The 22,682-nt window shown below is 52.2% G+C and overlaps 1 protein-coding gene across 5 annotated transcripts in view; it reads left to right on the top strand.

Annotated features, from left to right (window-relative positions):
• The first annotated feature begins 1,173 nt into the window (after positions 1 to 1,173).
• The window catches only part of Sbno2 (strawberry notch homolog 2), a 49,444-nt gene continuing 27,935 nt past the window's right edge, over positions 1,174 to 22,682 (top strand). For 2 of the 5 annotated variants that reach the window (XM_031348949.1, XM_031348954.1), the window contains exons 1-2: positions 4,792 to 4,918; positions 21,155 to 21,330. In XM_031348949.1, coding sequence (XP_031204809.1) covers positions 21,250 to 21,330 — 81 coding nt within the window. In that variant the 5' untranslated portion in view covers positions 4,792 to 4,918; positions 21,155 to 21,249. Of the gene's footprint in view, positions 1,317 to 4,791; positions 4,919 to 6,324; positions 6,469 to 12,161; positions 12,342 to 21,154; positions 21,331 to 22,682 lie in introns of those variants that run through there. The other 3 variants (XM_031348950.1, XM_031348951.1, XM_031348952.1) reach the window with 3 other exon arrangements.

Here is a 22,682-nt window from a genome sequence, read left to right on the forward strand (position 1 = left end):
TAGTGTGTATGTATGTATGAGTGTGTGTGTCTGTATGTTTATTTGTGTGTGTATGTGCATGTATGTGTGTATATGTATATGTGTATGAATATGTGAATGTGTTCATGTATATATGTGTATATGTCTGTGTACATATGTATATATGTAGATGTATATATGAATGTGTATATGTGTGCATATGTATGTCTGTAGTATGTTTGCATCTGTGTGGGTGTCTATGTGTGCCCCCAGGCTTTCAGTCCATCAGTATGAGGCTCCAAGCATCAGTTCTACTTGGAAGCCAAGTCCCATAGCCCTCTTTTGACTTGAAAAACGTTTGTGTGTCTGAGTACTTAGTCTGCATGTCTGTTTGTCCACTATGCAGTACCAAAAGAGGCTAGAAGAGGGCAGTGTCAGATCCCCTGGGACTGGAGTTGCAGGTGGCTATGAAGATGTGGGCTAGGAACTGACCCCAGGACCTCTGCAGGAGCAGTCAGTGCTCTTGAATTACTTCTCGCTCTCTCAACTCCTGTATGGTTCAAGACTACTTAGGAGCTGAAGAGGTGGCTCAGCAGTTAAGAGCACTGACTGCTCTTCCAGAGGTCCTGAGCTCAACTCCCAGCAACCATATGGTGGCTCACAGCCATCTGTAATGGGATATGATGTCCTCTTCTGGTGTGTCTGAAGACAGCTACAGTGTATTCATATAAATAAAATAAATAAATCTTGTTAAAAAAAAAAGACTACTTAGGTTTACCTTTTAAATACTTAAGCTGGCTTTGAACTCACAATGTCCCTGCCTTATCGCTAGTGTCCTGGGATAACATAATACTGTGCCACCATGCATAGTTTCAACTGACTTCAGTTTCTGCCCTGGCTATACAGAATGCCTTGCTCTACAACTCTTGTGGTTTCCTGTTGCCCCCAGCTCTCCAGTGACCCCCACTGTCCAGCCCTGGACCTTCCCCCTGCCCACATGCCCTGTGTCTCATTCCCCTATTACAATTCCTATCGTTCTTCCATTGTTTAGCCTGCAGCTCCCCAACATCAGGACCCACTCAAGACAAAGTGGAGGTGTGTGGATGAGTGTTTCCATGGATGTCCCAGGTGTCTCAGCCTCTCCCTATAGAGGAGGAAGGCCTGGGTTGGGTGGATCTCAAACCTGTCAGGCAGGTTTGCTCTTCCCCTAAGCCTTGGCACAGAATGCAGCCCTAACAGGGGCCTAGCAGGATCTAGGTATGTCTAGCTGAATGTCCTGGGGCAGAGAGCCGGGAGCCCCAGGTCCTGGAACAGTGACCTATAGACACCTGGGGACATCAAGGAGCTAGTTCCTACAGGTGGGTCAGGCACTGGAGGAGGAGGATGTCCGCACTGGGATATGCTGGCTGTCTATACTGGCTGTTGGGGTGAGGTTGCTGTGTGGAGAGAGACAAAGTTGGAAGGAGAGAGAAACAGGGAGATGAGGTAGGGGGTGGATAAAGCCTTCTGCAGCTGCTCCTGCCTCAGTGTCCCCTTCTGCACTGAGGAAAACCCAGCTAGAGCTTGAGAAAGGGAGATGGAAGGGTGGTGGAGGTGGAGAGGGGAAGAGGTGGTGCCAGACTGGGGGCCTCCAGCAGGGGAAGTGGGTATAGAAAACAGAAGTGGCCATGGGGACCATGAGGAGGAGAAGCTTCAGTGGCAGCCTTGGGAACACCGGGGCTTTCCGGATTGTAGGAAAACAGGAAGTGAATCCTAGGTCCAGGCCTGCCTGGCCAGGCTGGCTCACCTGCTGCTAGGTACCTGCTGAGGGCTGGGAACCTGGAGGAGAGCTAGCTAGCAGCTGGGGGGGAGGTGGGCAGATCTCAACAGGGAAGCTGGGGCTGGGGTATGCTCCAGTCTGAGAAGCTGAGGGTTCCAGAAGTTCCTTAGCACTCACTAGCAGGGCTTTCTGTCTGTCCTTTGAAATAATGACAAGGGCTATGTACAGCTGTTCAGTGCTTGGCACTTTCCTATTTAGCCTAAGGTGCTGGGCTTCATCCCTCCCTATGTATCTGGCCCCCCACCCCTCTATACCAAATTGTAAACCTAAAACTGGGCTGGGGCTCTGAGGGTAGACTACCCAGCATGCACCAAGCCCTGGGTTCCATCCCCAGCAGCGCCACATAAACCAGTCATAGTGGCACATGCCTGTCACCCCCAGCACTTGGAAGGTAGAGGCCAGGGCGATCAGTTCAAGGTCATTGTTGGCTACATTTTGAGTTTGGGGTTGTCCTGAGTGCAAGAGACTGTTTTCAAACAAAAGAATCCACTCTTTGTCAGTGTGATCAGTAGAACAACCTAGCATGTAGCTCATTAATTTAAAGGCTCAGAGGAGTTGAGTGCCTTTCCTGGGGTCACACAGCAAGTCCATGCTGCGGTATCTTTAAAACTGGGCCATGGACTTAAAGCCAGGTCCCTGTTTGCTCTCTGAGGCTGACTCCCATGTTTCCTTGGAAATCCCCAAATCTGACTAATTCCCTAACTATCCCCAGCTTGGCAGATTCCTTCAGGCTGACAGGGCTAGATACACCCTGGGCTGGGCAAACTGCCCCCATTTGAGGCAAGATTACCCATAGTGACCTCGTGGCTTCCCGTGCTGGATGTGGCAGAGGTCACTTCCATACCTTTTGTTAGGTGACCTGGGGCTAACTTCAGGATAGTCCTCTGCCTCCATTCCTTCCCATGGGGAAGGCAAGTGACACCTATCTCAGAGGACTAAGGTGAGAGGGAACTGGACTCACGGGTGTGGGACTCAGGCCTCCCTGTGGGGCTCATACTTCCCAATTCTTTATTCTGTATGTGTGTGCGGGTGCATGCGTTGTGTAGTGTGTGTGTGTGTGTGTGTGTGTGTGTGTGTGTGTGTGTGTGTATAGGTCAGAAGTTAACCTTGAAAGCTACTCCTCAGGAACAACCCTGAGACTTGGTTCCTCATGGACCTGGAATGTGCCCACTAGGCTAGATTGGCTGGCCAGAGAGCTCTAGGAACCCTCCTGCCTCTGCTTTCCCTGCACCAGGATGATAATATAAGCCTGTGCCACCACAGGCTTATACTAGGGTTTGGGGACAGAGCTCAGTCCTCAGCACTTTACCCCAAGCTGTCTGCCCAACCCACTATGCCAGGGTCGTTGTTTTGTTTTATTTTGTTTTGTTTTGTTTTGTTTTTTCGAGACAGGGTTTCTCTATGTAGCTCTGGCTGTCCTGGAACTCACTCTATAGACCAGGCTGGCCTCAGAACTGAGAAATCTGCCTGCCTCTGCCTCCCAAGTGCTGGGATTAAAGGCGTGTGCCACCACCGCCTGACTTATACTAGGCTTCTTTTATTATTGTTGTTTGGTTTTCAAGATATTGCTTCTCATGCCAGGCAGTGGTGGCACATGCCTTTAATCCCAGCACTTGGGAGGCAGAGGCAGGTGGATTTCTGAGTTTGAGGCCAGCCTGGTCTACAGAGTGAGTTCCAGGACAGAGAAACCCTGTCTCAAAAAACCAAAAAAAAAAAAAAAAAAAAGATATTGCTTCTCTGTGTAGCCCTGGATTTGAACCACTAAGATTGCCTGTTTCTGCCCACCCCACCCCTGTGCTAAGATTAAATTAAAGGTGTTAGTCACTAGTGTTGGGCTCTATACCAGCCTTTTAAACAGCTTTTCTTTTACCTAGACTGTCTTTCCTTGTGGTCCATGTGACAAACTCCTGCTTAAACTTAAAACCCAAGTTTCTATAGCCTTACTGCATAAGATCTCCAGTGGTATTCTTACCATTATGCAGGGACTCCTGCCTGAGTCTCCTTCCCTGAGGCCCATGTGAGGATGTATAATTCTGGTTTACTGTCCCCTAGACAGGGGTTTTCTAGGGGCACAATAAAGAAGCAGGTTCTTATTCTGGGATGGTGGCACATGACTTTAATTTCAACACTCAGGAGGCAGAGGGAGGAAGATCTCTGAGTCCAAGGCCACCCTGGTCTACAGTGGGAGTTCCAGGACAGCCAGTTACATGGAGATAAAACAGCATCCATACAGTTCATTTCTTTATTTACAGGCAAATCTAATCTCAGGGTTGAAGGACACAAGCTTCTGAATGGTGGTGGCTCTGGGTCTGAATTCATGATACCCAGCTGGGAAGGGGCTGATGACAGAACTGGCCTTATCTCCACTGAGGCCAGTGCCCTTAGGTCTGGACTGAGAAGGGAGACACATGAATTAGGTCTATAGTGAGATTGGCGCACACCTTTAATCCCAGCACTTGGAAGGCAGAGGCAGGCAGATTTCTGAGTTCGAGAACAGCCTGGTCTACAGAGTGAGTTCCAGGACAGCCAGGGCTACACAGAGAAACCCTGTCTGGAAAAACAAAAAACAAAAGACAAAACAAAAAAAAAAAAAAAAAAAAAAAAAAAAAAAAAAAAAAAAAAAAAAAAAAAAAAAAGAGAGAGAGAGAGAGAGAGATTGGACCAGGCATGATGGTTTATGCTTTTAACATCAGCACTTTTAGAGTGCTGGTGGATCTTTGAGGTAAGTTCTAGGCCAGACAAGGCCACATAGTGAGACTGTCTGAAAAGGAAAAAGAAAAAAAGGGCTTCTAGATAGTTCTAAGGGAGCCAAGGATGCCAAGGGTGTAAGAGGTTGGTGGGATCTGATGCTGCAAGTGTGCCAGGGCATGTGCAAAGACCTGAAGGGGAAACTGAGGATCATGCTACAGCCCAGCAGGGTCAAATTCATTCGTGGCAGCAGGGGACAGTGAAGGGGTCCAGTTCCCCGAAGTAGCAAGATCTGCCCCCGCCCCAAGAAGCCCCGCCCCCAATGCCGCGCCCCCTCGCAGAAGCGGAAGTGCGCGCCGCCGCCAAGATGGCGCCCAGAACCCGGAAGTGAGCAGCGGCCGCTGAGAGGCTCCGGGAAACCGAGGCGTCGCGGGCTCAGCCACCAGGTCTGAGGTGAGGCGCCGGCCCGAGAGAGCACTGTGACCCTTTCGCGATCCCCACGCGACTCATGCGGCCAAGCTCTGGTTCCGGGGTCCTCGCGGCCGTTCTGGGGCTGCAGGGTGCGAGCGAACGCGGAGGAGAGAGCCCCAGCGCGACCTCTGACCCTCCCTCCCGGCGACCCCCTGACCCCGCCCCCAGGCACGACCCCGGTTCGCCCGGTCTCTCTGTGTGCTATGGGACCCCACCTTCCGCGTGGACCTGAAACTCCGTCTTGCCCCACGAGTCCTGCCCCTGCCCCCAGCCGGCCAGCCCCTTGGCTGATCTCCGGGTACACCTGGACTCCTCCGTCCCCGTGGACCTCTCACTCCCGCTTTGACCCTTCTCCCTGGAAATCCTGACTCCTAGTGCAACCTCCATTGTCCATCATTGACACTGACCCCAGTTTCCTGTGACCCCTCTTCCTTTTGGCTAACCCGGATTCCCGCCTCTGGTGATGACAACCCTTGCTTCCATGGAAATCTTGACCACAGCCTGTCAGTCCTGACCTTGACCCTGGTATGGGGTCCTGGGAGGTACCCCTTAGTCTTTCCTGAACCTCGAATCCCCGACCATCTACTTTGAACCTTGACCCTAATTGACCACTACCCTCTGTCTGCAGTTGAACCTTAATCTCACCCTGGGGACCCTGTTTTCCTAGTGAACCTTAACTCCACTCTGGGGACTCTGTTCTCCTAGTGACCCAGGACCTTCCCTCTCCTGAGACTCTAGTTGCTCCCTGGGAACCTTGAGCAGGGCCTTCCCCATTACTCCTGCCCTTGACCCTGGTCCTGGGAGGGAACCCCCAACCCCCACCTTGTGCCGTGATCCTTTGACCCCAGGCTCAGTCATGACCTCTAACCTTTCTTTTCTGTTGTTTCCTATCAACTCCTGTTCAGTGTTCTTTTCCACCCCTTTCTTTTTCTGGTGGTCTTTGACCCTTGCACCCCCTGAGGTATTTTTGTCCCTTCCTACCCAACTTGGTGGCCTCAGCGTTGGGGTTCTCAGGACCCCTGGTTATCCAGGAGACTCCTCACTGGGTTTCCTGGGTGGATGCCCAGGCTTGGCTCCACCAATGGTCCCAGCCACGTCCCTCAAGTCCTGCTCTTCTGGTTTGGGTTGGGGGAATGTGTAGAGAGTGACTTTGAAACCAAGTCACACAGGGAGCTAAGTGGGGGAGAATGGGTCTCAAGTACTCAGAATGTATTAGAGGGACACAGCTGAACTAGCCTGGTGGTGAGGTAGGGATCTCAGGGTGCTTCCTCAGATGTCATGATCAACTCTGAAAAGTTAAAAAAAAAAAAGGCATGAGTGTGTGAAAAGTTTTAAAAAAAAAAAAAGGCATGAGTGTGTCAAGTGTCTGGGCCATCCCCCGGCTCTGCTTCCCGGAATGCCTGTGAGTCCCGCCTGCTCGGGAGCGGCCTTCCTGCCTTGGCTGTCTGGTGCCAGCTACTGCACCCAGTGAGTGGGGAGTGACGGGGTGCCTGGCCTTGGGGATGGCAAGATTGCTGGCGGTTTGGCGAGTGGTGAGTTTTCCAATGTGGTGAAGGGCCCTGAGGTGCTAAGCTGAGTTGGGACCCCAGTGAATGAACCCCTGGTAGATGAGGCATTGCCTGGAACCTGGCATGATTGGGATTGACTTTGCTGTGTGGGACTGGGGACATTTGAAGGAACAAGGGGCATAACCTGGTGCCTCGCTCCCTGTGACCGGCCGTGCTAGGGACCTGATGCAGTGGCAATCAGTGGCTGGAATCTGTGTCTGAGAAGCCTGGCTGGCTGAACCCCCAACCTCTCCTACCCTTCTCCAGAGCCCTTGGGGCCAGCTTTAAATTTTCCCAGGGACTGGCTCCTGGAGGTGGGTCGATGAGGATCTTTCTAGTTGGGAGTGATGAAGGCAACGACCCGCCAGCCCAGTCCTGGGTGTGACAGTGATAGAGAGGCACCTCTGTGGCCATCGGTCGATCCTGGCTGACTTCTGCCCTCCTCCCACCTTTAAGGAGAAACTGGGGCATACACTGGAATGGGCAGCCTGCACCTTCCAATGGCAGCTTCTCTGGGCTTTGAAGTGTGGGCAGTTTCCTTCCCTGGGTGGACACGGATCACATAAGAGGAAACTGAGGCCCTGAGAGCTCACATGCCTGCCTGGGAAGGCCTGACTTTACACACCAGGGCCCCTTGAGCAGGGTCAGCAGGAAACACTGGCCCAGAAGCAGAATAAAGAGGCAACTGTCCCTGCTGCCTCCCCCAGACCCTCACAGGGTGAGATTGACGGCTTCCCTGCTAGGGATGTGTGTGACATAATCTGAAATTATGAATGGGGAGGTTTGAATTCGGGTAAAGGGCCACATCGTCCATTGCCAACATGGCCCCAACCCTATGTCAATATGTGGCATCCACTGGATTGTGTGAGCACAGTCAAGTCTGTGCTGTGTGCATGTATGTGTTTGCATGCCATGTGTCCTCACTCACACATGAGGTTCACGTTTGTGTTATGGATTGTGCACAGTCTGCAGCTCCATTAACTGCTTCCATAACTAAGGGCCCTATGGTAACAAGGTGGGGGTGCAGCATGGAGTACAACCTGAGGACAAGGTTATCCAGTTTATCCTGGCCTGTCCCCTGCACACTCGCACTCCTGGAGTGCCAAGTCTACAGCCTTCAAGGGCTTGGGGTGAGGAGCTGACTTCCTTTGGGACCATTGTTGACAGTGGCTGCCACCTCTCAGGTTGCCCCGCTTACTCCATGGGAGAGGTGAGCACCTGTTTTGGCTGTGGTTAAAGGGACGGCAGAGCCAGGACTTTAGCTGAGACTTTCACTCTTACGCTTATGGGCATCTCGTGCTTAGGACAGTGTGGAGAGACCTCAAGGACATCGTGTTCAGAGATCCCAACACAGAAAGCCACACATTCCCTGTGCTGGGAAGGAGCCAGAACAGGAGGATCCAGAGGTGGGAGGAGGGTTTGTAGGGCCTGGGGCAGGGAGGTTGGGATGAGGTAACTGTTGTGTGGACAGGCCTTCCTTTGGGAAGGGTGTGTGTGTGACATGTTCTGGAGCTACATAGAGGTAATATTTGAATGACTTAGTGCATTGGAAACTCTGCAGATGAACTTGATACATGGGCATTGTTTTCCAAAGCAAGGTGGGTTGTGCACCTCTGAAGCCCATGGGTGTGATTGCAAGGTTGGGAATGGGCCATAGGTCTTGCCCCTAGCCAGCTTACATAGTGACACTGGAGAATGGCTGAGAACCTTGTCCTGGACCCCTTGGACAAGGGCAAGCACAGTAGCCTATATGACTGCAGTTCAGCTCTGTCTTCAGAGGGCAGCTTCCAGGAACAAGACACAGATGCCCTGGTAAGGACTATGCCGGCAGTTGTGAAGGGGCAGTGTGCTGACAGTGATTAGAGGTAGCCCTGGTGTTAGCTGTTGTCCTGCCCTCTTGCTCCCAGTAGTAGACCCTGTGTGGTCAAAGGGACAGAGACGGTCCCACTGGTCTATGAAGAACAGCCAACCATGCCCAGGGCTGTGTGCTGAGGGTCTGGGGACAGCAGAGATATCATATGTGCTGGGGAAGACATTGGCTTGGCCACTATGTGTCTACACTGACCACAGGGAGATGGATAGTGGGTCAGATACAGCATTCTTAGATGGCTTTAGACCTGCCTCTCTGGCTCGTCCTCCCTTTCCTCCATCTCTTGTCCCTAGACCCTGCTGCCTTGTTCCCAGCCTGCACTTGTAGGCTACTGCCTTCAGACTTGCACCACCCACCTCCATGTGCTGCCGGACTGTAGTAAGCAGACTTAAAGGTCTCTCCTCAGACTGGCCCCATCCTGTCCCTAGTGGAAATCCAGTACGGAGCGAAACTGAAAGGGGCGGTGGCTGGGATGGGGCAAGGTCCTGCCACATTTCGAAAGTGACAGCTCAGGGCCTGGAGGAACGCTGCTCAAGGTTGCCTTTTCCGGAAGTCCCCCACCCATGGAGGGTCAAAGGCTGCCGATCCAGGCAGGACAGGTTGAGGGTCCTGGGAGGGCAGCAGATCTAGGTCTTTATGGTGGTGACTCATCTTGACAAGGGTGGGGTCACTGTACCAGACTTGTCAATAGGTCAGAGAGAAAGTCCCTGATGCCAGAACAGCAGTTACGTATCCCAATTGCTCTCCGACCATTCTGTAGCCCAGGGTGGCCTTCTGCACATCAGGTAAACTAAGGGCAGTGTGGTCCCCTTACTCTGTCTCTGCAGCATGTGGAGACGGCCAAGTTTCTGGTCTTTGCTACTTTTCCCACCCTTTATCTCCCACCCCACCCCCTCATTTCACTCCTTATCACTAGATAGAAGAAAAAGGGTGGGGGAGGGGAAGGAGATCCCTGAATCTAAGTTTTCCTTCCAGAATGATTACTAACAACTTCCCCTGAACGACCACCAACCACCAACCCTGCCTCTCTGGGCAATAGCATTTATATACCCTCTGAAAGGTTCCCAGAATTCCAAACATCATACACTTTCAGAAACTTTCTGCAGCTGGCAAAACTGCGCCTCTGCTAGAGCACAGGGCAAACCGTAGTCAGCTGCTGTGGGCAGTCCAAAGCAGCCCACGTCCCACACTGGGGTTAAAACCAAAATTAGCTGGGCGGTGGTGGCACACGCCTTTAATCCCAGCGTTGGGAGACAGAGGCAGGCGGATTTCTGAGTTCGAGGCCAGCCTGGTCTACAGAGTGAGCTCCAGGACAGCCAGGGCTGCTATACAAAGAAACCCTGTCTCGAAAAACCAAAAAAAAAAAAAAAAAGGAAAGAAACCAAAATTACACAGTTACACAGTTCTCTTTATAGGGTGAGTGCAGTTTTGGCTCTGGGTCCTGGGAAGTGGATACTGGGGGAATGGGGGGTGTCTCATATGCCTGGTGGGGACCAGAAGGTTTTTTAGTAGTGTTTGTAGTGTTACAAATGGTTGAGAGCAGCCAGAATGTTCTGGGTTGGGCCAGTGAGGGCTCTGTGTGTATCCCAAGTGCAGTGAACTGCGGTATCTGAGCCCTTGTGTTCTGGCCAGGGGTGTTCATGTCTAGCTGGCTAGAGGCCAGCTGAGGAAGGAAACCCATTGGTATCACTTGGGCCCAGGGAGATGGCCTCTTGACTCAGGGATGCCATTAGGGCTGTCCCGGAGTTGACATTTCTACTCTGGCTCTGTGGGTACCTGGTGGCACTTAGCATTGGGGCCTGGGTGTGATGTCCTGTTTCTGCTCATTTTAGATAGTCAGGGGCTGCCACCCCCAAACTCCAGTCCAGGGCTTCTCCTGAAAAACCTGCCTGTCTGGATACCAAGAGCCACATTCCTTTCTCCTGCCCCCTCCTGCCATGCCTGGGCCTCTCCGGCGTGCCCCGCCCACCTGCTTCCTCCCCCTGAAGGGCGTGGCTGGGGAAAGAGCCCCAGAGAAGCTGTGAGACTTCAGACACTCCTGCCTCTGTCACAGGTGTCTCAATTTGAGGACACTTGGCTGGCTTGTATAGTGTTGGGATCCCAGGTCTAGAGAGTCACCTGAATAGCGGGGGCCCGGCTGCCCTATGGTCAGGGCTGACTGTCTCTCCTCTCAGGTTTTGGTAAGAGTCCTGAGTGAGGGGCTGTAGCTCTAGGGACAGAGTGATTGTCAGACATGCATGCAGAAAGCCCTGGGTTCCATTTCCCCCACCATATAAACCTCACATGATGGTTCACACTGTCATCCCAGCACTCTGGAGTTCTGAAACAAAAAAAGCTAGGAGATATGAATGGCTGTGTACCCCAAAGCCAGGCCCTGGGACCTTTCTTCTGAGCCTGCCTTCCTTCCTGGTCCTTTGGAACTGACATGGCCTGTGTGCCTTGCTTCCTGAAGCTCTACCTCCCTCTGGAGCCTGGAGAGGGTGTGTGAGCTCATGGGCTCTGGAAAGCCAGTTGAGACCTCCAGTGGGGGCTGAGTCCTCCTCCACATGGTTACAGTGAGGTGATTATCCTGGCCCTGATGGCACCTGTGGGACTGGTGTCTAGGACGTCCTCTTCAGAGGAGGTTTCCTCCTGGTAGTCGCAGCCTCTGCAGGACACTGGCTTCGATGGATAGCTGCTGTCCCAAGACCTGGAGACTAAGGTAGGAGGATGAGTCCCAGGCCAGCTCCCAGTAGCTGCGACTGTCCCAAATGACAGAAAGCACTGCAGCTTAGCCTGTGTCCCACCTTGGCTCTGTGAGGGTAAGACAGTTCTGTCTCTGTCTGTCTCTGTCCTTCTCTGTGCCTTGGCCCCCACTGGCCTCCAGTCCTGCTTGTACTCCCTGGCAGCAGCTAGTGGTCTCTCCAATCCCCGTCAGTGGGTCAGACTGGTGCCCTTGAATCCCACAGCCTGTGCCCTCTCCTGTGAGCAGTGCCTTGGCCAGTTGAGGGCATGCCAGTCACTGCCCACCAGACCTGCAACATTTTAGGCTGCTTCCAGCATGGCCATCCTTGTCATCAGGTCTGCCAAGGGCTATGGGGTCTCCAGCCTGAGAGACCCCCACCCTCACCCCTGAGCATACAGCTGTCACTCCATCCCAGCACATGGTCCCCTGGACTAGGCCTCTAGCAGTTCAGACTCCAGGCTCCTCCCTACCTCTGCAATCTTCTCTTCTAATGTTCCCTCCTGCCTGTCTCTATTTCTCAAAAGGTCCTGGAAGGCAAAGGTGTCGAGCCTCCCACACTGTGGCCTCCTGAGTAATTCTGGAAAAGGGCTGTTATTGTCCTTAGACCATTGTCCCTAGGACCCAAGTGCAGCCAGGAGTGAGGGCTTTCCAAGGGACCCTAGAGCCAAGCTTAGCTGCTACGCTTTTTTTTTTTCCTAGATGGGTTTGGGTTGTTCTCTGTATAGCCCTTGCTGTTCTGAAACTCACTCTGTAGACCAGGCTGGCCTTGAACTCAGAGATCTGCCTGCCTCTGCCTCCCAAGTGCTGGGATTAGAGGTGTGCACCAGCACTGGCCAGTGAACCCACGCTTTCTATAAGGGGATCACATGAGATTGGTAGAGGGGCATCCTGGGCTGAGGCCCTGCTGGCCAACAATGGCTGAGGTGTTAACTAAGGGGTCAGAACTAAAACTTGAGGTACAGCCCACATCCAGTCCCCTGCATCCTGGCTACTCCCCAACACAATGTCCTCATTATGCAGTGCGACTCCTCCCATCAGCCTGCTTGTGACACTCTGTGCCCATGTCCAGAAGAGCCTGGGGTTAGGCTGGCTGAGGTCTCTGCCTGTGGTTGGCATCCCCATTGTTGTGTTCTAGGGGCCTCCAGGGAACTCTAGAAGCTCAAGGTCACCCTGGAGCCGTCGCATTCAGCCCTGGGAGTCAGAGCAGGTCACAGCTGCCTCTGGCACAGTACAGATGCCAGGACATAGAGACTTCCAACCTGGGTAATTTTTTCTTTTTCTTTTCTTTTTTTTTTCTTCTTCTTTTTGGTTTTTCGAGATAGAGTTTCTTTGTGCAGCCCTGGCTATCCTGGAACTCACTCTGTAGACCAGGCTGGCCTCGAACTCAGAAATCCACCTGCCTCTGCCTCCCAAGTGCTGGGATTAAAGGTGTGTGCCACCACCACCCTGCTCGACCTGGGTAATTTTTAACCATAGAGTTCTGGAGACCCCGATGCCTCAGTCTGACATGCCATCATCTCTAAGGCGAGGACACTGAACTTGAGGGTGTCACCTAAACTGCACAAATCACTGGGCTTGGGGTCAGCTACTGGGTGATCTCAGGATCATTGTGTGTTCAAAGACTGTCTCCAAATGAGGCTCTCCATGCCAACCTTTACCCACTCCCACTGACAGCGTAGAGGCTCGACTTCTTCAGACCTAGCCACCTTCACCTGTATACAGAGCAGTGGAGGGCTCTAGGGCTGGTCCTGTGCCCATCCCATTTCTCCAGGTAGGGAAAGGTCAGCCTGAGTCAGGTGGCAAGATGGACGCTGGGGATCCCTGTGAGGCAAGCCGAAGAAGGCCTAAGCACCCCATTACTTACTTATTTGTTACACTCATTAATTTTACAGGGGACATGTAGAGTCGGAGCACAGCTTGTGGGAGTTGGCTCTGTCATTCAAGCACCTGTGTCCTGGGGATGAACTCAGGCTGCCAGGCTTGCCACCCGGTGCCTTTACTGGACAACCATACCAGCTGAACCTTGCTTGTTTGCTAGGATCTGCCTCCTCAGGGTGGGCAATGGCCTTAGGGGTCTCTGCTTGGGCCCCTGTCCCAAGCTCCCACAGAAGTCCTAGGCTTCCTGTCTATAAGATGGGGAGAGGAGACTGAGCTTGTGGAATCCTGACCAGACAGCCGATCTTGCAGCCACTGGCACCAAGCCTGCCTTCTCTAGCCCTTACCAATGGTTAAGACAGTTCTCAGCACCCACTCCCAGTGCTTCTAGCAATCACAGGGGAGATCAGACCTCAGGACCAAAAAAAAGGGAAGGCCCTGCTGTACTCACCCCAGGCTCTCCAGAGCCACTGCCACCCAAGGTCAAGTCTGGTTTACGAGAAACTCCCAGGTTAACTGTTCCCGAAGGCATGAGGAGGAACAGGGCCCAGCTAGACCTTGGGGAGTAAGTGGGCACACTGAGCTCCTGAGAGTGGCTGTTGGATTCGTTTGGTGTTGTCCAAGTATCCTGCGGGTTGGGGAAGTCTCTGGGGCACAGCCTCTCCCACAGCCAGGCTGACTTCTACAGAGGCCAAGAGGGGGTTGTGGTGCTGGGGCTCTTGGCAGCCAGGCTCACCTGGCCATTGGGAAAATGTCGGGGTGGCTTGGCTGGACCAGACTGCTGGGCTGCTGTCCTTGGCCAAGGTAAAGACTTGGAGCTATGGAGACACAGTACCGAGACTCGTGGCTCATGGCAGTCCTCATGCATGGGTGACAAGCATGGCACATTTGCTGTGAATCAGGGCCGCTGTGGGTGTGGCTGGGTACTATGCCACGTGCTTGTTCTGTGGACACTTGAACAATGGTGACTGTTGGGGGGACACAGCCTTCCACCCCTCAGCTGTGCACGTGTTAAACTGTGTGTCAGTCCTCGAAGCTGACTGCTCCCTCTTCAGGCTCCAAGTGCTGGCTCTGTGCAGGAGTGATCTGCAGCTGGGGCGGAGTTCAGTTCTCCCGTAGCATACATGGAGCACTGCTTTCCATGAGACCATGTGTATTAAACAGCAGTACAGGAGCCTTGCACTCTCAGCACTAGGCCATTTATTTTGGAAGTTTCTGTTTCCAGTTCACAGCCTTGGATCCAGTGACTCTGCACTCATAGGTCTGCTGTGTCACCAGATTAGCCTGGTTTGGGAGAGGATTAGATTCACTTTCTGTCCTGAGTGATGGTGACGGTATTTCACATGTGTGGTCCTGCCACTTCTGGGGCCTCGGTGCAGGTTGCACACCTGCCTACCTCTTGTTTACATGTGCACATCCATGAGTATGTGCTCACTCTACATACTCTGCTTGACTCAATGGCCAGGGTTTGTGTGGCTGAACCAGGGATCTGGCATCCAAGTCCTCCAAAAATGTTTTTTTATTTAATTTTTTTTCTGTGTGTATGTACAGGTACCCATTAGAGGCCAGAGGCATAGGATACCCTGAGCTGGACTCACAGGCATTTCTGAGCAACCTAGGTCTAGGAATCTGCCTTAGGTCCTCTTGAATAGAGTAACATGTGCTCTTAACCTCCGAGCTAACTCTCCATTATTGTTCCGGTTTAGTTTTTCAAGACAGGGTCTCTCTATGTAGCCCTGGCTGTGCTGGAACTCTCTCTGTAGACCAGGCTGGCCTAGAACTCATAGAGATCCACCTGCCTCTGCCTCCGGAGTTCCTGGGATTAAAGGTGTAGGCTAGTATGCTTGGCTAGTATTACTATTTTTAACTTTGCCTCCTGTTTTTATTACAGTTTTATAGATTTATGTTATTTTTAGTTTATAAGTATTTCGCCTGATACCCATAGATATGAGAATAGTGTCAGGTCTCCTTGAACTGGAGCTAGGGATAGTTGTGAGCCGCCAGTGGGCTCTGGGAACTGAACTCTGCTCTTTGTAGGAGCAGCCGGTGCTCTAAGCACTGAGTCTCCAGCCTCATTATAGTATCCACAGAAGAGGGAGAGAAAGCAGCGGGGACGGCACAGATCCTTGTTCCCAGCATGTTATGAGACAGAGGTAGGAGGATTACAAAGGTCAGCCTGGGCAAGGTAGTGAGACGTATTATTTTAAAAAAAACATATTACTTTTGTTTAGTGTGCATGCATGCGTGTCTGTGTGCATGCATGTGTGCGCACCCCAGGTGTGGGGGAACTGATTGGCAGACAGCCTGCAGGAGTCACTTCTCGTCCATTGTGTGGGTTTCAGGTACTAAACTCAAGTTGTCAGCCTTGGTGGTAAATGCTTTACCCGCTGGGATGTCTCAGAAGTCTCTCAAAAATGTTTTAAAAACCAGGTTATGGCAGTGGCTCAGCAGTAGAGCCCGGTCTAGAGTTCCCAGTGAGTGGCTTGGGGTAAGGCTCAGAATCCCCCAATAAGGGGGAGTTCAACCAAGAACCTTCCTGTTCTCCTTGCCAGTGGCTCACTATCAATGAGTTTTGTAGACTTCAACATAGCCCTGCCAAATCCTGGGAGTCCAGGTCATCTCAGCTGGGCCTTTCCATCTGTGAGTGGACACACCTCTAAATATGTCTGCAGCTGGTACCTTTTCTAGCAAGCTCTCAGCTGTTCAGACCCTTCCCCATGGAACTGACCACAAAGGTTCCAAAAAGGCCGATGTCTGTACAGAGGAAGGTGCTGCCTGACCCTACACTCTGTGACCAAAGGCTGTGTCTATAGGACCTGAGAGTGACCATAATGTTCTCCCCACTAGACAGCTCTAGCTGGACAAGTTGGAACCTAACTAGGCATTTGAATGGCCTAAGACTCCACCTCATATGAGCTAAGCCATGGGAACCCCACCAGCCTCCTGCTGCCTGGGGCAGGTCCTAGGGCCATGCACCCACTGGATTTGGGAATGTGAGGCCTATGGGTCAGTCATGGTGAAGGGTGAATGCCAGGGCTCTGCACTTTCTGTCTGCTAGGCCCTGGCCCTGCTCCTGCATTGTCCCACGCACGACAGTCTGGCTGGTCCCTGCTTGGCAGCAGGTGCCCAGACATCACTGCCATGGGTGACTCCAGAGATGGTAACTCACACCTGAAGCATCACCCAGAGCCCTGAGGTTGGAGGGCCAGCAGCAGCTGCACAGTGCCTAATCCAGAGGAGCTCTTAGCAGCTCCTTAGGGTTGCCCTTTGTTTTATGTGTTGTTTATTTTCAGTAAGTAGCCCATGCTGGCCCAGCACTTACTCACAGAGATCCACTTGGTTCTGCTGCCCAGATATTGTGATTAAATGGGTGTGCCACCACACCTTTCCAGCTTTCTGAATTCTTGGTCACACGTGTTGGAATGATAGGTATGTACCACCACTGTGGTCAAACCCAGAACATCACACTGAGCCCTAGCCCCAGCTTGTCAGTCTGTCTGTCGGGCGCGCTCTTTCTTTCTTATTTGTGTTGATGCAGAGTCTTCATCTGAAGCTCACACTGTCTAAGAACTTGGGGGAATCCTCCTGCCTCAGCTTCCTGAGTGTTGAGCCTGCAGGCACATTTTACTGTACTCTGATCAGGTTTCCAAGACCGGGAGCTGGTCTGGCCTCCTTGAAGCCCTTGTGTTCTCAGCAATCTGGAGGTGCTGAGAGGCTGCACATTGGTGGGACCCCCATATTCTCCCCACATGTCAAGAGACCTGAGTCAGGCTCAGAAACGGGAGGAGTGAGGCAGGGTTGGGCCACTATGTGTCATCCAGGGCCGTTCTCCTCTGACTTCTGCTTTGCCATCCTCAGCTCCTCTAGGACATGGATTGTTACAACTCTCTGGAATGTGGTAGCAGAAGGAAGCCATGTGCTCCTGCAGACTGACCAAGATCACTGCTTAGAGTCTGTCTCCTGTGTGGGGAACAGTCCCTAGCCTGTATCACTCATGGCATGAGACACGCACCTAAACATAAACACAACAGACTGCTGACCAAAGGTGCTTCTGTGCCCTCCTACCCCCAGGTGCTGTGTGGTGCTCCACCTGAGTCAGGAATTTCCTTACTTACCTGTGTTTAGCATGTGTGTCCTACATGCACATGTGCAAAAGACTGTTCTTTGGGCCCGGATGATTCAGCAGGGCGTGACAGCACAGCCTTTAATCCCAACATTTGGAGACAGATATAGGTGGAGCTCTGTGAGTTCAAGGCCAGCCTGTTCAACATAGACACTGTCCATAAAAAGTCTTTACCCACTGAGCCATCTTGCCAGCCCCCACCTGAGTTTATTCAGGTAATGTGTGGGGCTGACTGAATGCCCTGTGATTTAAGTCTCAAGGCAGGAAACAGTATAACTGGAGGACAGACTGCAGAGAGAGCAAGTGAGTGTGGGGCAGGATGCCTAGACATGGACATCTTAGGAAGCAGGATGACCATAGGGGACGCTGGGAAGGATGGAAGATGTGGTGCCATAATATGGCTTCTAGCACGGATGGTGCACTGCCCTGTGAGGGTGGCCAAGGGGAGCGTGGGTGTGAGCTGCAGGTGTAGCTGTCTTCTACACAACCCAGTACTCAGAAATCCAGTCTGGCCAGGCGGTGGTGGCGCACACCTTTATTCCTAGCACTTGGGAGGCAGAGGCAGGTGGATTTCTGAGTTGGAGGCCAGCCTGGTCTACAGAGTGAGTTCCAGGACAGCCAGGGCTACACAGAGAAACCCTGTCTTGAAAAACCAAAATAAAAAAAAAAGAAAGAAAGAAAAGAAATCCAGTCTGTGTCAGCATTTACCTACTCTAGATACTTTTAAAATTTTTTTTGTTTTTTTGAGACAGAGTTTCTCTGTATAGTCCTGGCTGTCTTGGAACTTACTCTGTAGACCAGGCTGGCCTTGAACTCAGAAATCCACCTGCCTCCGCCTCCCAAGTGCTGGGATTAAAGGCATGTGCCACCACTGCCTGGCTTAAATTTTTATTATTGTGTATGTGTACACCATGGGCTATGTATGGAGGTCAGAGGCTCTTGTCAGCCTGTATTCTGCATGTTCTTGTCATGGAGTCCCACACTGGTCTGTGTCTGGTTCTCTCCCAGAGTGTACCTGTTCATGGCTGTGTGATACTTCAGTATGTGGGTGGTACACAGCGTGTGTGCATTGTCTCGGTAGAGCCTGAGCTGTGTGGATGGTGAAGTTCTGATTTTTTTTCTTTTTCTTTTTTCTTTTTTTCTTTCTTTTTTTTCTTTTTTTTTCTTTTTTTTGGTTTTTTGAGACAGGGTTTCTGTGTATATCTCTGGCTGTCCTGGAACTCACTCTGTAGACCAGGTTGGCCTCGAACTCAGAAATCCACCTGCCTCTGCCTCTGCCTCCCAAGTGCTGGGATTAAAGGCCACCACTGCCTGACGAGGTTCTGATTTTCACATGGAGTTTGTGTGGACCTTTGGGCACACAGCTAAAAGCAGAATTGTTGGGCCTTGTAACAACTTTGTTTGACCCTTAAGGGACCACCAGACTGTTTCTAGGACTTTGCCATATTGCTGGCTTGCCTGTATTGTAAGCGCCTTGCTACTTCCTCTAAAATTCATGGTGCTCAGTGGCTGCCTGGGCAGGTACCCATGTTGTCCCCACCCCTACCACAGGTTCAGGTGTGAGCCCTTTGCCTGGTCAGAGGAGCCAGTGAGGATCACGGAAGCACAGACTCCCAGGTCCCCCTTGTTCCTGACTGACCAAGCATGACCCCTGCCTTCCAGGACTGCCACTCAGGACAGGAGGGAAGGAGCACTGGTGCTCCCTGATGGGAGAGGAAAGGACACAACACAGTGGGACCAAGCCTGCTGCTGCAGGGTCCCGAGGACTTCCCAACATAACCAGTCTCTCCACTCTACATCAGCAGCCCCCAGCCCAGCATACACCTAGGGGTGGGGCAGTCTCCTGGGAGCCTATGAGGATAAAGGAGGGTCTGCGCACTTATCCTTAGGGAGTGCGGTTGGGAGGCAGAGGCTGTGGCTGAGGACTTCTGAGCCTTTCAGCCCCTGCAGCCTGTCATGAGCCAGGCCTGCCATGCCCCTCAATCAGTCAATCAATCAGTCAGTCAGTCAACCAGTCAATCTCTTTCTCTCCCCCGCTCTCCTCCCTCCCTCAATCTCTCCTCTGTCCCCCTCCTACCCCCCAGTGTGTGTGTGTGTGTGTGTGTGTGTGTGTGTGTGTGTGTGTGTATGCTTGTTTGGATACATACCCAGAGACCAAAGGACTTTATTACTCTCTGCCTTATTCCTTAAAAACAAAACAAGCCAGGTGGTGGTGCACACCTTTTCTTTTTTTTTAAAGATTTATTTATTTATTATATGTAAGTACACTGTAGCTGTCTTCAGACATCCCAGAAGAGACTGCCAGATCTCATTACAGATGGTTGTGAGCCACCATGTGGTTGTTGGGATTTGAACTCAGGACCTTTGGAAGAACAGTCAGTGCTCTTAACCGTTGAGCCATCTCTCCAGCCTGGTGGTGCACACCTTTAATCTCAGTGCTCCCGAGGCAGAGGCCGGTGGATCTCTGAGTTCTGGGCCAGCCTGGTCTACAGAGTGAGTTCCAGGACAGCCAGAGCTATACAAAGAAACCCTGTCTCAAAAAAATAAAACCATGATTTTGTGTAGCACAGGCTAATCCTTCAACTTGCTATGTTGTTGAGGGTGCCCTCAGACTCCTGACCGTCCTGTGTCAGCCAGCCTAGTACTGGGCTGACAGTGTGCACAACACCCTTTTGTCTCCTGGGCCAAGACTGCCTACTGAGTCACAGTACTGCCTCTCACTGAACCTGGGGGTCTCCATTGTCAGTGTCTGTCTGTTGCAGTCACTGCTGGGGCCGGAAGTAAGTGTGGTCATGCCCAGTGGGTGTTGGGCATCCAAGTCTGTGCAGTGAGCATTCCAATCTAGTACACCATTTCTCCAGTTCCTTTTTTTGTTTCTGAGACATGGCCTCATGTAGCTCAGGCTGGCCTCTAACTTTCTATGTAGCCCAGGAAGATCTTGACCTCCCATTCCCCTGCCTCTACTTCCCTAGTACTAGGAAGACAGGTGTGTGGCACTACAGCTTGTTTATGGGGTGCTGGGGATTAAACCCAAGGCTTCCTTTGTGCCTGTCAAATACCCTAGCCATGGCCCCAGAGCTTATGTTTATTTTTTAAGGCAATCATGCTCTATAGCCCAGGCTGGTCTTGAACTTATTACCTTGCTTCCTCAGTTTCCCAAGTGCTGTGATGACAGGCTTGCAGAACTCAAGGCCACCTGTCTAGGCAAACATTCATCACTGAGCCACATCCCCAGCTCACCCCAAAATACAAGGCCAACCAGTCCCCCAGATCACACAGTATCCATCCACCATGAGCCTCTGTGAGTGCCATCCAGTTGTGACCAGACTCACAGGTCTGAGCTTGCAGGCTGATGGCCTTCAGAGCTGGGACTAGTGGGGAGCATGACTTCTGGCCTTGCTGGCAGTCTTGCTTCTGCCCACTGGCCTTTTTTCCCTCCCTCCTGCCACCATCCCAAGGCAGGCAGGCAGGCCCTTCCCCTGGCTGGATTACACAAGCCACTGCCTGCTGCTTGTGGCCTGGGCTGTGGGCAATTACTGGAAGGCCCCGCTCTGCTCCAGGGCTTGGCTGGGCGGTGTCCATCTCCCCTTCCTGCCTCTGGTGATTAACCTCTTGTGTTGCCCGCCTGAGTTCCACCATCCTCCTGGATGGTCTGGGCACTCTGCTCTAGGCTGGTGGGGAGCTTAGGGACCTTGATGTGCTCCAGTCTGTGTCCCAGACCTGGGGCAGGGCATAATTGTCCTGTGTTGACCATGTTGGGCTTAGGGTCCAGCCAGGGATACCCTTAGTAGACTTTCCATGATCTGACTCAGAGGGAACTTCTGGGGTTCTTCTGAGGTATATAGGTCTCCTGATAGCCTCCGGGTGTCTGCAGTGTCTTCAGAGGACCTGTCTAATCCTCCCCATCAGGTCACAGTGCCAACCTCAGCCTGTGCTACTACAGTGGCTTGACCCAGTGGCCATGCTATAACCAGTACTTATAGCCACAGTGGGGCAGCAACCACACTTCCCAGATAGGAGCGCCAGGAGTTGGGGAACCTGTACAGTCCTTTCATGATGGCCTCCTCTCCCACCACAGGATATGACATTACAGCTGTTGCTGCCAGCACCACAGAGTGAGCAGCCCAGATAGCCGCCACCTGAGGGTTGCGGAGCGCCGCCTCCACCTGCCTGATGCTGGCAGTGGAACCCACCATGGATGGGGACTTCCCTCCACATGAGCTCCCACCCCCTGGAGGTGGCATCCAGCTACAGGTGAGCCTTGTCCTTGATCTTGAAACCACCACAGGGGAAATAGCAGATTTCCCGAGGGCACTCGGACCGTGACAGCACTTCCTTAGCCCTGCTCCCATCTACCCCGATACCCTGGTCATGGTGTGTCCCCTGAGCGGAAAAAAAAAGGGTTGACCTGTGGGTTGATCTTGGCCCACAGCATCTTCCCCTCAAGTCTCCTGCCCCACAGTTTGCCATGGAAGGGCTTTTATTTGTCTTATTGTTGGTTTTGGTTCTTTGTTATGTTTTTTTTAAAAGATTTATTTATTTTATGTATATGAGTACACACTGTAGCTGTACAGATAGTTGTGAGCTTTCATCTGGTTGGGAATTGACTTTTTAGGACCTCTGTACACTGTAGCTGTCTTCAGATGCACCAGAAGAGGGCCTCATATTCCATTATGGGTGGTTGTGAGCCACCATGTAGTTGCTGGGATTTGAACTCACAACCTTCGGAAAAGCAGTTGGTGCTCTTACACGCTGAGCCATCTCACCAGCCCTGGTTCTTTGTTTTGTTTGTTTTTTGATGCTGGATTTCCTATAACCCAGGCTGGCCTCAAGTTTGTATAGATAGAAGAATGGTCTTGAGCTCCTAGCTCCATCTTCTGAAAGCCAGGTTACAGGCATGTCCTCAAACCCCGTATATGGGCTAGGGATCGAGCCAGGGCTTCTGTGCTGTAAACTGAGTCCCTGCTCCGTGCTTCTGAGTTCTTGAGACAGACTGGCCTGTAACCCAGGTTGTCTTCCTGAGAGCTAGGCTCACTGGCAGGGGCTGCTCTTCAGGGAAACAGCATCCTCTGCCCCTCTGTCTCCTCGTGCTGTCACAGGCCCGGAGATTGCAGGACACCCACAGGAAGTAGCGCAGTCCCAGGGACACAGGTTGGGTGATAAGGGCCTCAGGCACTGGGACAGCTAGGTAGGCTGCTGCCGACCCAGGAACACACCATGCCCAGCTGCACCACCAGGCACTCCTGTGGGGGAGCATGGAAGAGGAAGTATCATTAATGGAGTTTCCAGATCTTGGGGTGGGGGAAGCAACAGCGACCGATACTCAGAATGTCACTCGCAACTCAGAAACCCTGGCTGGCTAGCATCCAGTATCTGCAGCTAGCGGCAAGCAGGCCGTTCCCAGCTCCTGTTCTCTCCACTTGGCCCTCTCTGTTCCCCGCCCACTGCTCCTTCATCCACAGCCCATAATTTACTTAATTATTTCCCTATTGTCGGGCCTTTGGAGAGAGTCCAGCTTCCTCTGCTATAAATAGTGCTGCCTTCTCCTCCCTCCATCCATACCATGGTGTGATTTCACAGGATTCCAGAGACAGAACCAGGGGTGG

Source organism: Mastomys coucha, unplaced genomic scaffold, assembly GCF_008632895.1.
Source record: "Mastomys coucha isolate ucsf_1 unplaced genomic scaffold, UCSF_Mcou_1 pScaffold4, whole genome shotgun sequence".
NCBI classification, from domain to species: domain Eukaryota; kingdom Metazoa; phylum Chordata; class Mammalia; order Rodentia; family Muridae; genus Mastomys; species Mastomys coucha.